This window comes from Biomphalaria glabrata, chromosome 6 (genome assembly GCF_947242115.1).
Source record: "Biomphalaria glabrata chromosome 6, xgBioGlab47.1, whole genome shotgun sequence".
In the NCBI taxonomy this organism is placed as follows: domain Eukaryota; kingdom Metazoa; phylum Mollusca; class Gastropoda; family Planorbidae; genus Biomphalaria; species Biomphalaria glabrata.
In genome coordinates, this window is record NC_074716.1 from 9,098,916 (window position 1) to 9,116,599 (window position 17,684).

General features: G+C 35.1%; 1 protein-coding gene across 1 annotated transcript; it reads left to right on the forward strand.

Moving 5' to 3' along the window:
* Positions 1 to 3: 3 nt before the first annotated feature.
* On the forward strand, positions 4 to 11,241 carry LOC106065704 (uncharacterized). Its single transcript, XM_056032173.1, has 4 exons — positions 4 to 233; positions 5,249 to 5,370; positions 6,436 to 6,478; positions 9,543 to 11,241. Exons 2-4 carry the CDS (start codon positions 5,298 to 5,300, stop codon positions 10,051 to 10,053), a joined length of 627 nt encoding a protein of 208 aa, XP_055888148.1. The 5' UTR covers positions 4 to 233; positions 5,249 to 5,297; the 3' UTR covers positions 10,054 to 11,241.
* Positions 11,242 to 17,684: the final 6,443 nt, after the last annotated feature.

The window sequence follows — 17,684 nt, forward strand, 5'->3', positions numbered from 1 at the left end:
CATTATCATCCCGCAGTTAATTAAGATCTTGGCTACTAGATTCTAGATTATAGACTATGGTCACTATAGAGTATAGAGTCTTAGACTAGAAATAGATCTATAAGATTGGTTCTAAATTCTGGGACTAATCTAGATCTAGACAGATTGGTAGAAGTAGAGCTAGATCTAAATCTAGCTTCATTCTAGATCTATGACTATATAATTTATTTTATTTAAAGACTAGTTTATTAAAGGTATAGTATAATATAATAATAGTACTAGATCTATACACTATACAGTAGTATACAAAAAATACTATAATACTATAATATACTATACTATATTATAGTAGATCTATATTTAAAGGGTAACTCCGATGGTTTTGACAATTTTTGATATAATATGTGTTTTGATTTATAGATAATGAATATATTATTCTTTTTTTTTTATTTGCAAGAATAACTTAGTAATTGATGTTTTTGTGACATAATTTTTCTGCGCATCCAAAACAGTCAGATTTTCACTGAATTTCTGTGTGACGTCACGACGGTGCACTCAAATCCTATTGATACTCATTGATAGGGAGGCGAAAAAGAAATTATCTTTGATAAAAAAAAAATTTTCGTTATTACATCATTAAAATACTTTAAAAGAAATTTCTAATGGTGTATTAATTATGACTGTATGTTTGACCGTAAGAAAATTATGATTTTTTTGTGCTGTTTCGACCTAACATTGGTTGACATGGAAAAAGTGATGAGAGAGCTTGACGCTGGCTCAGCCGGCGAGACACACCCCCAAGGTCAAAAGTTAAAAAGTTGGAATTGAGTTTCGTAGACGATAGATCTACTTATAAAATAAGAAATTTAATAGTAGATCTAGTATTCGTAGTAAATTTCTAGCTCACAAATCTGATTTCATTTATATTTATGAACTTCAGTTGTTTAAAATGTCTCAGTAGTATCATTAATTGAATTCTTTGGCCTGGAAATCCAATGTATTGTTGGTACTGCACCTGGTATTAACTTCAATTTTTTTTTAAAATCCCATTTCCACAGCAGTGAAGTTGCTGAAACAGCTTCTCTCAAAATGGTTTGAGCATAAACAGGAATTAGCTAATGCCTTTGTAAAATATTTGCTCTTCAGGCGAATAAATTTTCCCCATTTTCCCTTTAAAACTTCATCTCTTGGAAACAAATGAAAAGAGACACTAATTTCTGTATCAGCATACTTGCTGATTTTATCTTTGTGATTGGAACTACTGCAACAAGCTGAAGAACAATATTTAATTTTCTTCAAGTAGAAATAGAGGTTTATAAACAATGACCGATTATAAATCAACGTGGAGACTAGATCTAGCTGTGAAGCGTAACAATAAATGCGATCCGATAGGTCTAGATCTAGACTAGAGAAGAGAGTTTATCGGTTATATAGGTCTAGATCTATATTTAGCCAGCACCTTCGTGACGTCACGTTTTTAAAAACTAAAAACATCTCGCAGAATCCCGTTTTTTTGGGGGCGTGGAGAATTTTCTGTCTAATTTATTAAATATAAAATTTTCCGAGCATTTAAATAAAAAATGATATAATGTTTACTATTACAACTTTTTACGCAGAATTTAAATATGTCAATAACTAAAATTTGAAAAACTATCGGAGTTTCCCTTTAAATAATTTAATACTATACTATTACTTAGGATATACTGTAACTATTAGCTAGAGACCACTACTAGACTGGGCGAGTAGATCTACTAGTAGTAGTGCTTATAAACATTGTGATCATCCTTAGCGCTTGTTTTCATTGATTTTCAAAGATTTGGAAAAGTTTCTGCAGGTAACACGGAGTAGAAGTCAATACTCTGCATCACTTGAAATTTATCAAGCAGGAATGTCTGGCTTTGTATATCAATCAGTTCCAGTAGCAGATCTGTTGGAGCACTTGACACATCAGCAGCTAACAGATTTTCAAAAAACATCACATGCTCCAGATTTAAAACCTTTCCATAGAAATTTTGTTGGTGGATGATGCAGTGAAGCTGCAGGGGTTCAGATCCATTAGACTCAACAACTATTTAAATAACTCTTGCTTTCAGTCCGCTGTGACATCCAACCATATTTCTACCGCCATCAGTAGTCACTCCAACTAATTTATTCCAAGGAAGAGCAAGGTCCTCTATGATGGTTGACACTTCTTTGAACAGGTCTTCTCCAGTTGCAGTCCCATGAAGTCCGAGCTTCTAACTCCTGTTATATCAAAATTGCATTGCTGTTTGTACTGGGAATAAATACCAACAGTCGCGCGGTATGAGTTATGTCAGTGGACTCGTCAGCGGCATTTAAAAACATTTCGAACTTTGTTCTGTCTTTTAATTTTGTGAATGGAGATTTTCACCCATATCTTCCACTTGCCTTATAATTGTCATGCGATAAAGGCTGACAGCTTAGATTCTACTGCATTATTCTTTTCAGGACACATTTCTTCCATCACTGCTAGCAAGCACTTTTTTACACATTCGCCATCGGAAAAAGGTTTCATTGCTCTACTTAAGATGCAAGCAACTCTGTAGCTGCCCTTATCGCCGACTCATTTTCTTTTCTCTTTTTGTAAATATTCTCGTCAATCCCCCAATCTCTAGTCGTAACTTAACAATCTTGTCTTCGGGGCTCAAACCAAGAATGACACCATATGTGTTTGGTTTCATAATGTCTTTTTAATGTTATTTTTTTTATAACAGCCACACTTTCTTTACAAATCAGACATGTTGGCTTACTATCATATTCCACAAAAAAGTAAAAATCTGTCAACTTTTCCCTAAAGTTTCTACATTCAGAGTCCACTATTCGTTTCTTAGGCTATCTAATTTCATTAAATCACAAACATAAAACAATACAGTACCAATCGCTTTGATATCAAAAGAACACAATTTAAAAAAAAATACATTAAATAACATGATGCTCTGGTTCCACAAGGTTGTTAATGCCGAAAGTGGTAATGGTCTTAAACCCATCATTACCTATAAAGTGCTTCAAATGGCATGCATCTCAAATAGCCTCTGACAACCAGTCCAATTCCTGGCCTTCACATGTGGCTCAGTTACTGAGCCTGGCGAAACCGTCACCACAGACAGGAGAAGGGGCAAAGGCGAGCAACTGGCGCCTAAACCAGTAAGCTTCGGGCTGGAGGGGCTCGTTTGCCTTGGTTGGCTACCCATCTAGGAGAAGGAAAACTCTGAATCCAAACCTCCGCTGCCCTGCGGCTATACCCAAACACAGGAAAGGCTTCAGGAGACAACTCTGAGGAAAAATCAGGAGCTGGTGACCCTTAGGCAGACTGTGGCACACCGTGCTACAGCCTGGCAGATCCTGCTGCGCTACTGATCCCAAACTGTATTGGATATTCCGTTCCTTTGGTCACATCAGCTGCGCGGAGAGGGGGAACTGCTGTGTGGGCGACAGCATTCCGACTATAAACAATGCCCAGGCTTTCATCTCACTTAACCTGCGCTATCTGTGGACGGGAGTGTCTCTCCAAAATAGGGTTCTACAGCCACATGATGAAGTGTGCTCTGAGATGAACCATAGTCGTTCTACGACTGAAGGAGGCCAATGAATGTGTTGCATACACAAAATTTCAAGGACACGGCTAGTTCAAGACAGTAGCTGAATTTATAAAGAATTAAAAATAACTGTCAAGTCTTATCGCTATTGAAAAAGAAAGCAACACTTGTGTTCTTTTAATTAAAAATAAATTAATTAATAAGAATATTAGAATACCAATCCTAAAGGTGGAATTCATCAAAGAAAGAGTGAGTCCAAACTGAAAGAGAATATTGTTTGAACATTTCTAATTTTTTACATTTTTTTTTATATTTTGTTCTAATGTTTTGGCAGACCAAATAGGAGCATGTTGCAGGCCGGATCTGGCCTGTGGGCCGTAGTTTGGGCATCGCTGATTTAGATCATTACTATAAAGTAGTAAGGAGTATGTATGTCCCGCATAGAAATTAAAATCGTTTTACCAATCTTGATAAAACGGGGCACAAAAGTTCCTTTGGTAACATATGTATTGTAGCCCTAAAACAAACTTAAGACCCTCAAAAAAAAAAAGTTGCCCAACTCTATGAAAGTATTACTATTTCATGGATCTAGGCCATGTTTAGATCAAAAGGATCTAGAGATCTAATTTTTAAAACTACACTTTGCACAGATAGATTTTACTTTGACGCATGAAAATACATAATATCTAGTGTATTGATTTTTAATAAAATTAACCTTCAAATTTGTTATTTTTCAAAAGCATTTTTACATAAATTCGTTCCTTATACTTATATGTCTGCGAATTTAGACATCCTGACGTACTTTATAATCCCACTCATTTAATAAATATCGGGTAAACCCTTTGTAATTGTACTTTATATCCTATTCATCTCTCGCCCTTTTCGTTTTTAATAGATATTAAATAGATACAGGTAAACCCACTTTTGCAAAACTACTTTTATTTTCTTGGCGAAAGAGAAAAACTTGAAATGAACATTAGCAAAGTTTAACATGCATCTAAATCCAATCCACTAGATTAGTAAACACAAACTAAGGCCTGCAGTTCGCAGGTAATGTCCGGCTAGTAATTAATATTTAATTTATAAACAAAGTTAAAAGTGAGTTGTTTTTTTTTAACTAGACAAGAGATCTAAATTAGATCTAGCTAGATCTAGATGATGGACATATATATAGGCCCTACCTCTTGCTTGATGATTGACACATACCTAGGCCCAGATCTGTATTTTTATATCTTGGTCTATATAACAATACAAATACCCGGTATTGCATATATATATAACATGGACAGTTTGATCATAAATGGAGTCAGTTTGTCAAAAAGTTTGGGAACCACTGCTCTAGATCTATGTTTTCTTTTTGTTTTGCATGCTTTGGATGTTCCTTCCGATTTTAAAATAATTACATCCTGGCCCTAACGTCACCTTTGACAGTGGCTGATGACTGTATGCATGGTTCAAACCTAGGATCATCAAGACCATCAATCGACAGTTCAGAGCGCATGATCAGTGTGATATGTACACTATAGATTTAGATCTAGATTAGATTTCTATTTTATCTAGATCTAGAGAGTCCTGTCAAAACTTTTTTTTTTATATACTTAACATTCAATGTATATTGTCAAGTTTATTAAAAATCTTTAGATTTAGATCTGATATGCATAGAAATGTTTTCATTTACAATGTTTACAAAAAGAAAATATTTTTCTTTGCAGAATATTTTAATTTTGAATTGGATTAGCTTCTGTATCAAGTCCATATGAGATGGCAGATGAAGTTGATTTTATCTTGCCAAGGCCGTTTGTTAGTGAGCATTTTAGTGACAAACTAAATAAATGTAAGTAAATGTTGACATACAGTATTTATATAAGATACATTGTTGCTTGATAAAGATATATCCTATAAATATTAGATGTGCTACTTATAGTGCTGTTTCTTAACTTGGACATTTGTTGCCTCCTTCAAGACCCATTTCCTCAAATTCTTATTTTAAATTTAAAATAAAGTTAACAACACAGACTAAATTTTAATCTTTTAGATTATTAGGCACACCTCCACACTGTGTTTCGGGCAGTTAAGTCGAAACGGAGGTAGCACTCAAATAACGAAATAAATAACACCGGCAAAAGGCCAACAATATAAAGGTATTTGACGCTGATGAGCGATGTCAAACAAGAAGTTTAAAATGAAATAAAGTAAACTGTTGAATGTCCTGTTATCTAAATATCTACTTCAGAAACTAATGCTGACCTTACTCTAAAGCTTGCCAAAAGTATTCTATTTTTACTTTCACTACACTTTAAATCCTAGTCTTGTTTTCATTAGTTACGTCACTGTCTCTAAGCAAAACTTTCCCTTTTTTTTATGAAACAAAAAAACTTTTCGCTCCAGATTCCTAATTGTGTCATAACAGATTGTACTAAACCCGGTTAAAACATCCCTATGAGGGGTAAATGATTATTTCTTTATTGATCCTTGCAACTTCCTAATGCACTGAAAAGGCACAGTAGCCCTAGGGAAACTTTAACTACATATATATTTATATACCATACCATTGTCCTGGGAGGTTTGCAAAAATTATTAAATTTTGTATATTTATTATGTTGCTAGTGTAATATTGTTCTTGCTATTCATAGTCTTTACTTTATGTGATAAGAGATATATAATTGACTAGTGCATTCAAAAGTGGTTGTAATGGAAAGTGTTGTTTTACTTTAATTTAAAAAAGAATACAATTTATTTAATTAACCATACATTTACTGTTGCCTTTATGTTTTAATAAACCCTTTTTTTAATCTGAGAAACATTTGTTGTTAACTCATTATAAGTTTTCTAGTTTTACATGAAATCTTATTTGATTCAGCAAAGGAAATTATTTTATATTTTCTTATAATGTTTTCAGTTTCAATATCACAGTCGAAGATCTATTCAAGTGTATTAAAACAGTTAAGTAACATTTTTATTCTTTTTTTTTTAACAGAAAATTGTAAATGTTTCTGTTATTGAAATAATACTTATAGATTAATTTGTTTTTAAACTACCGCACCTAACATCTCTTAGAAAGCACACATTTTAAAAGATATTTTCTAACAGCATCATTCATTCATCATTAATCCTGTGTAATCCCAGGGGAGCTTAGGGCGCAACCACACCTCTCCACCGAACCCGGTTCTGAGCAGCTTTCTTCATCTGTTCCCATGTCATTCCAGTACCCTTAGCTTCACTGATGACTGCTTAGGGCGCAACCACACCTCTCCACCGAACCCGGTTCTGAGCAGCTTTCTTCATCTGTTCCCATGTCATTCCAGTACCCTTAGCTTCACTGATGACTGACCGCTTCCAGGTTTGCTTGGGTCTGCCCACTTTCCTCTTTCCTTGTGGGTTCCAGTCAAGTGCCCGCCTTGCAACATTGGTAGCTGATTTTTGCAGGGTGTGTCCTATCCAGCTCCATTTTCGTTTTGTGATGTCTTGGGCTATGGCTATGTCTAGTTCTCCCACAAATCGATAGCAGTTATCTTTTCTGGCCACATAATTCCTAATATCCAGCATAGGCATCTGTTAACAAAGGTCTAGAGCTTTTCCATATTTGTTTTAGTGACTCTCCAAGTTTCTGAACTGTATAGAAGGACAGATTTAATGTTTGTATTATAGATTCATATTTTGTTATGTAGAGATAGTGCCCTATATTGCCAGATAGTTTGAAGAGTTGAAAAGGCAGACCTAGCTTTATTGCTCCAAATTAGTATATATCATCATCAGCTCCGCTGTGTTTACTAACTCTACTTCCCAGATAAGTGAAGTGGTCTGTATCAAGGATATTCTCTCCCTGTAGCATGATTGGGTTCTCTTGTCTGTTGTTGATCCTCATAACTTCTGTTTTCTTTTTGTTGATTAGAAGTCCAGTCTTTTTCGCTATTTCTGAGAGTCTGGTGAGTTTTGTCTGAGCATTTTGTTGTGTATGGGAGAGGAGGCAAATATCATCAGCGAAATCCAGGTCCTCTAAATGTTGCATCAGTGTCCATTGTATGCCGCTTTTGTTATCTAAGACTATCTGTCTCATGACCCAATCGACCACCAGCAAAAATATCAAGGGCCAAAGCATACATCCCTGTCTTACTCTTGTTTTTACTTGAAAAGGGTTGGTCAGCTTACCATTGTGTATTACTTGACATGATGAGTCATCGTAGAACTGTTTAATGATATTGGTGAATTTTGTTGGAATTCCGTAGTGATTCATCAGATTATGTCTCTGTCAATACTGTCAAAGGCTTTATCAAAATCAAACAAAGGTTGTGTACAGAGGAGATTGCCATTCGATAGATTGTTCTATGATAATATGTAGTGTAGCGTTGTGGTCAGTGCAGATTTCTCCTTACGGCATATTTCTCCTCTAACAGCATAATTATACAATATTAACATTTTGTTTAGAAGTACCACCCTAATTTGTCAGGGACAGTATTAACATCTTAGTTTGCCACTGTAGAAAAAAAAAAGGGGAAGTTTCTGTTGTGCAGTTGTACTATGAAGATTGTCTTCATTATGTTCCAAATATGTTTATAAGCTGTTAAGGCTGGCCCTAATGCTTTCTTTTAAGCTGCATGTGCTACTGAATATCTGATTTTTCTATTATCTTCAATGTGCCTAAGATATGTTTGCAGGTTTTATTTAGCTTTTACAATTATGTTTGCTACTTTATGCACACTGCTGGATAGTAAATGTTTAATCTTGGTTGAATAAATTAACTAAGCAAGTTGATACAAAGGTACAATATTATATATGGTTCTTTTGCAAATTTCGTCAAACATTCTTATCTTCATATATAATACAGACGTTACTTCAAAAAAGATGATGATTACGTCCTACATATCATGCATCTAATCATGCATGTTAACCAATGACTTAAATTCTGCCAAGTCACTGGTTTTCATGGCTAGCTCAGGCAACCCATTCCATGCTCTAATACAGGGGCGGATTGGGGGTCAAAATTGGCCCGGGCATTTCTATAAAATTCGGCCCACAAATTCTCTATCATGTGATGGGCATCCATTTCTAGGTGTATCGATCCTTAAACATCATTGTTAAGTTTGAAAATGTATCGATATGTATGCATACACTGAAGTCTATATCTTAATAAGAAATATAGCGTCATTTTAAATCAGCAATTATGTAGGCCCTAAAAAGAAAAAGCCTACTAGTAGCACTGTCTACATTCTACATTTTATTATCGGAAAATGTGTTAGATTAAAAATAGTATTACACTGCTTAAAATAGTATTACACTGCTTAAAATAGTATTACACTGCTTAAAATAGTATTACACTGCAATGTCTGTGAAAGATTTTTTTTAAAACTCGACGCTCAGAGGGCCATTTATAAAAATAATAATAATAACATAATAAGAATATTATAAAACCTTTAACAACTTGATATGTGCCTTAGTGACTTCGAGCAGACCATTTCGGTGGCCCTACCGGCCCATTTAGGTACCGGCCCACCGGGCATTTGCCCAAATGCCCATATAGCCAGTCCGCCCCTGCTCTAATAGCACTAGGGAAGAAGGAGCATTTGTACAAATTTGTCCTGGCATGTATGGAATGAGGAATGTGCCTTTATCTTTGTGTCTTTCTGGGTGTTTTATTAAATTGTGTTTTTATATTTGAAGATTATGGTTCAGTGTTTTATGTATCATTGCTACTTTACTTTTGTGTCTTTTATCCTGAAGGCTTTCTAAATTTAGTGACTTTTCTAAAGGTGTTACTCTAGTTTTTAATCTCACTGCTTGTTTTATGTCTGTTCCAGTTACTTAATGTTTTCTTGAGGGGTCCCATTCTTTATAATAATATAAGATGAAGACTTAGAAGTGTGCAATTATCTTAAAAATCTTTTTTTTTTTAAGGTATGTTAGTGTGTAAACAGTTCAAACATTATCAGCTCTTCTTAATAGTGCTCAAATAATTAGACAATACTTAAAATGAGATAAATGCTTTAACAAATGTTCTTGATGTTGCAGAAACTACAATGAAGCTGTGGAGCACAGCTCAAAAGAAAAAGAAGATTTGATGAAGGTCTTAAACAAATTTCAAGAGGCCAATGAACAAGAAGAATGTGAGGAAACTTTGACAGCCATTTTCAACTGTGCTACAAAAAATGTGAATTTCAACCCAAGGGAGCAAAAACAGATTGGCACAACAATGAAAACAAAGTTGGAAGACCTCTTTGAATTCCTTTATGAATTAGCTTCCAACTATGATTTTACTAGGGAACGAGTGAATCTTTTACACATTAGAACTGCCCTTCAAATTATTTTGGATGACTTTAGTAAATATCCAACAGATGTTGAAGGAGAAACGTTACAAAGTGCAATAAATGCAATAGTAAGTGATGGTGATGACACTGTATCTGAGCTAGACTCTGCTATAGAGGATTGGAAGAGGTATGTTGTAAGTGAAAGTCAAGTATTTTCTGTTAAACATTTAAAGAAACCGGAGGCCATACCATGTAGTCACACTTGGTGGCGGTAGCTATAATACATTTTTTGTACCGCCTTCATGATACTTATAAGATACAATCAAGTACATAGTTATAAGATCAAGAATAAATGTGTACATTTTAATTTGTATTTTGTGAATTCCAGTTAACATAAAATACTTGGGCTTTAGTTGTTGTATAGTCATAATATTGTGTTCATTTAAAAAAAAAAAGAAGTATAGAGTTATAATTCAAACAATCTCTTGGTGACATTGGGAAAGTGTAGATATGATCACTAATATAATTATGTAAATTCAAGGTAGAGTTTTTCTCTAATTGTTAACTTTTTTTTTTTTTTTAATGCATAGGTTGTTTTCTTGTTATACTTTTTTATTTACACTGGGAATCATTGTGATGGTTACCATATAGCTTTGTGAAACATCTACTTCTGAAATGCAAATTTTTTCATTTTTTTTAAAATTTTACTAGGCTTTTATTTATTATTACCCCTTTACCCAACTAGTACTAGAGTTAATGTTTTTATTGAGAGTCAATGTACAAATGAATATAGTGAATATAGTGGTCATTGACTAATAAATGTGAACCCACTCTACTGGCAGTAAGACTAATTTTAGATTTTTGTTTTCATATGGAGAGAATAGAAGAAAATAAAATATATAGCCTTTTCTTGCTTGCTCAGAGTGCTTTGGTCCCATCTCATTTGTAGGCCAGTGGGGAAAGGAGTTATCTGGGAGAAGGTTTTTCCGTGCTGCCTTTAGGCGCTCAGTAAGCACAACTCAGCTTGTGTCGGGTGTCGAACCTCGAACCCCCCTTCATATTTGGCCACGCCAAGTTCAGGCGTACTTAGCCTCTGGAAAAGTCAAATGTTCATTTAAATTTAATTTTTGGTTGTCACTTTGACTATTGTTGAAATATTTTCTTGTGATATTTCATGGTTGTATATCAAATACTTTACAATGTCATTTCTGTATGTAATGTTATTTATTTCGATACATTGATTGAAGTCTGACTGGTGCTTATTTCTCTGAAAATGCAATGAAATTATACAATTTTTAATTGCTGGCATGGCTGATAAAACTATACATTAACTCTTATTTTTTTAAAGTTGTTCAATACATAACACCATCAACTCATTGAATGTTGAAAGGTGGTTGATGTCTATTAGAGCAGGTCCATGCAACTTTTATTACTAATTCACAATAAAAATGTTGTGAAGCAATTACTATTTGTCATTTGTTTTTATTCTTCATTGTAGCTTCTAATGAATACAAAATTGAAAAAAAAAATTATTTTATTACCAATGTAGAGAAAAAAACACACATTTGACATAGAAATGGTACTATGATGTAAAATGAACCAGTAGGAAATCAACATATTACTTTAAAATTATTAAGCTCAGGAAATACTACTACCACTAGGTAAATATCTCAGGAAACAGTTATTATTTTTTAGAGCTCTGGAAGTTGTCTAAACGTAGTCAAGCTTTGGTGAATTAACAACATGTAAACTCTGTTAAGCTGAGTTGAATAATTGGCATTAAGTTCTGCAAATAAACATGTAAACTCTATAAAATATTGTTGACTAGTTAACTTGTAAACTACTGCCAATTCAGATGTTTTGAAGGAGTAAGTGGACATCTTTTTTTCCTGCTTAGCTGAAATGAAACTGCAGAGCTATTTTAATTGAGGATCAGAATAAATTTAGATAACATGTTACGGTACCGGTATTAAGAGTTTAGAGAATGGACTGCCCTCCTCACATTTCAGTAAATAAATTAGGTCCTAAATGTTTTTCAGTAAAATAGTTTTCAATAATTATTATGTAATACAAACACTGTTGGAGTATGATGTACTAATTTATTTTTGTTAGTGTCTAAAATAGCACATTCAGATATTGAAAATTATTTGTAAATAAGCCAACATACATTTTCAGATGAGAATCTCTCCTAAATTAGGGAAGCCTAGAGTAGATTCTATTGTATCATAGTCATACCTCACCGTCACTGTTCTGTTGCTTAGGGCATTACATTTGATCTGTCAATCATCTCTCTCCATTTCTGTCGTTCAACACAATTCGAGTCTCGACTATTGACAGTCTCTTCCATCCCTTTTTTTTTTCTTGTTGCCTTCCAATCGCTTCTCCTTCTTTCTCCTGGTCCTGTTTACTGCAGAAAGGTCATTTTGAGTCTTGATGATTTCTTTAATATGGCCTTTCAGTCTTAGCTTGTGTGTTGTTGTTTTTTAAATAAAAGTCATCATGAGGTCTAATCGCCATTGCGGTCCTCTTTCGCATTACCTCGTGTGTAGTGTGAATAATATACCTACAAATCATTCTTGAACATCTCAATTCATTGATTAGGATCTTCCTCTTTCTAATGCTGCAGTTAGCCTGGCGTATAAAATCTGTGTTCAACTCTCAACAGATTTAAGGAACAAATGTAGAGTTCATCCAGATAGATCACTTGACCATTCTGAGATTAGATCACTTGACCATTCTGGGATTAGATCACTTGACCATTCTGGGATAAGATCACTTGAACATTCTGGGATAAGATCACTTGACCATTCTGGGATACCTATTTCGTAGATAAAATGGGATCATTGTTTAGTAAGAATAAATAAAAGTAACATAATTCTATTTATCATGTCTATAACCCCCTCAAATTTATTTTTTTTTGTTCTGGGCTTCACTCTTTTGTTGGAGGGAGGGGGTACTTATTACTGGCTTATCCTTTTAGCAGGCTGCAGACAAAGGGTATTTAAAATGTTACACAGTGATGATAATAATAATATCAAAAGTGTCTCTATAGCTCCTAACTTTAATGCACATGTTCTTAGCAGCGTAGATTCCATTCCGATCACGTGCGGTAATTTCTTGCATTGTTGCTTTCACCCTACTCTCAGGTTGGCATTCCTGTGAAATGGGTGAATTATGTAGGCCCAATTCTTTATACACTCCTGCACTGGGTTAATTAGAATAGCACCTACCATTTTACCGATTTATCGTTCGTTAACGTGGTCACTTCGACTTTATATAGGCCTACTTTTCAGGCTTTCAATATTTTTTCGTTTTTTTTTTTTGTTGTTGTTTTTTAGCGGCCCCCGAAAGGGGAAAAGACGCTATTAGTTTTGTGCGAAATGTCTGTCTGTCCGTCCCGTTTAGATCTCGTAAACTAGAAAAGATATTGAAAATCCGACATCACAATATTTTAGACCATTCAAAGTTCTGATGCAACGGCTACTTTTTTTTTTTTCCTGAAAGCGAAAAATCTAATTTTTAAAATCAGTTATGCAAGCAGTTAAAAAAAAAAAATAAACCTTTTCAAAACAATTACATTATTTAAAGACCAGGAGAGGCTCGGTAAAGCGCTTAGCTTCCGAAACGAGGGTCCCGGGTTCGAATCCTGGTGAAGACTGGGATTTTCAACTTCAGAATCTTTAGGCGCCTCTGAGTCTACCCAGCTCTAATGGGTACCTGACATTAGTTGGGGAAAAGTAAAGGCGGTTGGTCGTTGTGCTGGCTACATGACACCCTCGTTAACCGTAGGCCACAAAAACAGATGAACTTTACATCATCTGCCCTATAGACCACAAGGTCTGAAAGGGTAACTAATTAGGCCAGGTTCACATCTAACTTTGCATTCACTTGCACCTATCCTTTGATCTGCAGCACCATTGGGGCACTACACAAGATCTGTCAACCTTCTTTCTCCATTCTTATCTCTCATTTGTCTTTGATATAATTTCATTCGGATGTTCTTTCTGAAAATATTGAAGCCTGCCTGGGTGGACCACTTCGGGGGCCGATTTTAAGTTTGTGTTTCCACACAAACTGTCTTTGTAACCTTGTTTTAATATAATGTTCTGAAATTAGTTATTAATTGAGAGCCTAATTCTGAAATTTGTAATTGTTGAGAGCCAAGTTGTAGTTTCTTATATATATATATATATATATATATTTTAATTTCTAAAAATCCCAGTTCTGGTAGCCTATCAGCTAGTGAAATCCATCGTCCGACTATAGTAGGCCTACGATATGTTAATGCCGGACTCAATGTGGATTCATGATCTTAACTTTTGTCTCTTTCAGTGTGTATTCTTGAGTGCTTAAATTTAGACTTAGGTCCTCCCACATTTTTCGGCTTTCTCCACAGAAATCGACCATAGGCGACTTCCACAGCCTCTTGCCAACTGGTACCCAGAGATCGACCATAGGCGACTTCCACAGCCTCTTGCCAACTGGTACCCAGAGATCGACCATAGGCGACTTCCACAGCCTCTTGCCAACTGGTACCCAGAGATCGACCATAGGCGACTTCCACAGCCTCTTGCCAACTGGTACCCAGGGATTTTAGGTCTCCCGAGAAGATGCGAGATTATTTTATACGTGAACGACCTTGCTTCTGCTTTCCTAGTTTCTGCTTTCCTAGTTTCTGCTTTCCTAGTTTCTGCTTTCCTAGTTTCTGCTTTCCTAGTTTCTGCTTTCCTAGTTTCTGCTTTCCTAGTTTCTGCTTCCATAGTTTTGCTGACTTTGGCCAACTTTTTCCGTCTTGCCTAGGGATATGTCGAACTGGGTGTGACTGGTTGTGACTGAGTTTAGCCTGAGGTTTCCGGGACTTGTCCTCCAACAGAATGAATCACGCATACCAAAAGTTGCAATGACATAGAGGCCAATTCGAGGAAAGCTCAAACAAGGACTGGGAAGAGGCTGCAGACGTTGCCTGTGACAGGTCTTTATGGAGACAGCTGCCGCCTATGAGACGAACGGTGCGCTAGGACCTACGTTAAGTAATTAATTTAGGATATGTTCCGCGTATTTCATTAGACGTTCGATCCCTATCTTGGATGATATAAAGGGAGGCTTTGCGGGGGATAGCGACCCCACCTTTAATAGCTACAGAAACTGCAAACTTTGAGTGTCTAAGTAGCAAGATTTATCTGGTAGCTTACCTCACTCACTTTATGTATTGTTTCTGTTTTAGTCTGCCTCTATTTTTCTTCCGTGTTGATGTTTCAGATTCATTTAGATTCCTAGTTCATGTTGTTTTCTAATCAAGTTGTTTATTTTGTATTTTTTTTTCTTGCGTCTTACTGTAGGACCGTCTACATGTATTCGCATCATATGAAGTCCAGTTTCTATACAAGCTTGTTGCTGAATTTGTATAAAAATATGTATAATCTCTCAGTTCTAACAACTTGATCTTAACTAACTAAAAAAAAACGTATTCTAAGCGTAACTCATTATCCTAAACCTTATCCAATTTCCAAAATCTAAGTAACTGGCAATAATCCTCAGAACCACGGGGCGGGGTGGCTGAGTGGTAAAGCGCTTGCGTTTTTAACCGAGGAGTTCGAATCTCGGTGGAGACTGAGGTTTTGAATTTTCGGGATATTTAGGACGCACTCCAATCCACCCAACTCTAATGGGTAAATGACATTAGTTTGGGAAAGTAAAGACGGTTGGTCGTTGTGCTGGCCACATGACTGCCTTCTTAATCATCGGTTAAAATAAAAGGTTAGGATTGCGTCTGAAAGCGGAACTTCACTCATCTTCAGAAACCAGGGATCTTATATCAGTTGCTAAAAAAATCGAGCAAATAAAGAGAGTGGCTAGGGAGAGATGGAAGAAGGTTCAGTTCAAATATATTCATGAATTGTAGTAATCCAATACAGAGATCCCATACCATTCTCTGTATCTAGTTAGAAATAAAAGGGTCGCAATTTGTTATTTGTTACTAGTGAAGATCATAAAATTCATTCATATCATTACTTAATGGACCACTTATGGTGAATTAAAAAAAAACTCGAAAGAAGGGGAAACAAGAGTTGGGGTAGGGGTAGCTGTACGAAAATATCTTTTGACAGCTATCACGGCTGATCAAGTTTTATCTGGAAAGAAATGGTAGAGATGGATTCAGCAAGATATTTACTGTCAATTAATGAATAATTAGCTAAGTTCATACGAAAGGCAAACACTGAAAGGTGGATGTCTGTTATAGGGAACTGAATCATAAAATATTAGGGATATGACATTCAAACTGAAAATATTTAAACAGACCTAGATTGTGTCAAAGGAAATCCTTCATAGGGAAAACTCTCGTAAAACGTTCTCTGACATTTCTAGATTCTAGGATCATCTCTAATTATTAATTATGCACTCGTTTCAAGCATCGTTAAGTTAATGCTGACGATTTAATTTCTTTTCTAAGTATGTTTTTACAGGGCCGGATTTAGGGTGAGGAATGACGGGGCTAGTGTCCCAAAACGTCTACGTTTTATTGTCAAACTTTTTTTTTCGTATTTTTATTGACAATATTTAAGTCTTACGGTTGGCAACACTTGTTGTTGTTAAGAAGTACTCGCTTGTAGCGTGCACTGAAAATTGCAGTTAACTCGGTAATTTAGTTTTGAATAAATTGTGTTTGATTTTTTAACAGCTACTGCGTTCTTTGAAATTGAAATACATTTTTTATTGGCAATAAAGTTTTGAAAGACTTGACGACCTCCAAAATTCGGCCCTGTGTGTTTTTGTCTAAAAGGTATTGATCCATTTTAATTAATCTTGAAAGTTCAATATATCAACTGGAAGTCTACAGTCTAATGGCCAACAAAATATATATATATATATCTTTTTAAACTTTGCAAACTATTCAACTTTAATAATTACCAGGTATAGAATATTATATACCTGTCTGAACACTCCACTGTCACAGTTTCTGTTATTTTCTGTGAACATTTCAGCAAAGTAAAAAAAACAAGATTACAAAGAGAGTTTGTGTTACACAAACTCAGAGGCGGCCCCCGTCGAAGTCGGATCTCTGTCGGATCTGCATATTCGCAAATAATATTCAAGAGGTGATTTAATTTTGATGTAAAATGTTTTACACGTTTCGGATGTTCCTTCAGAGTTGAAGATAATTACTTCCTAGTCCAAACCTCCCGCAGGACGACGGGGGATGGGAGCGGGCAGGGTTTGAACCCTGGGCCATCCATAAATCTGAACGACAGTCCAGCGCGCAAACCGCACGACCAGGCAGCCATCCGATGGTCAAAAGTAATAATGTTTCAAAGATTCATTTGCCGTAAATTTAAATTTAAATTTAATAAAAAAATAGTAGATTAGTTTTAGTATATTAAAACATTACAATATTGATCAAAACGTTTGGAAATGAAAAACTTCACTTTTTTTTTACACTTTAAGTTTAGAAATTGAAATTCTACATCTTAATCTAGTCTATTTTAGTCTAAACTAGATCTAGAAATTCTAGATCTAGACTCTAAAATAATTTTAATTAGAATATAAATCCAGATCTAGATATACTGTAATAAAAATCTAGATCTAGTTTAAAAAATCTAGATTAGATCTAAATCAAGATATCATTCCTTTTTTAAACGCGAGTCACATAACGAGGCTTAATAAACATTACTATACCGAGTTCTTTTTTCATTTCATTTGAAGAATTAATTCCATATAACGTCAGAGGGAAAAAAAAAACACTACGTCACACGGCCTAGCTAGACTAAAAATCGCCTTCATCTATAAGAGCCATTTATCGAGTGTTCATAGACTTTGGTGCACCGAGTGCGTTCTTTAAGCATTTCATTTAAAGAATTCATTCCATATGACGTCAAATGAAAAAAAAAACACTACGTCACACGGCCTA

What these genes read in the sequence shown, in the direction of transcription:
- LOC106065704 (XM_056032173.1), top strand. Translation starts at nt 5,298, where the DNA reads ATGGCAGATGAAGTTGATTTTATCTTGCCAAGGCCGTTTGTTAGTGAG. An exon ending in TAGTGACAAACTAAATAAAT is followed by an intron (nt 5,371 to 6,435) that starts GTAAGTAAATGT and finishes TAATGTTTTCAG; the next exon opens with TTTCAATATCACAGTCGAAG. An exon ending in TATTCAAGTGTATTAAAACA is followed by an intron (nt 6,479 to 9,542) that starts GTTAAGTAACAT and finishes TTGATGTTGCAG; the next exon opens with AAACTACAATGAAGCTGTGG.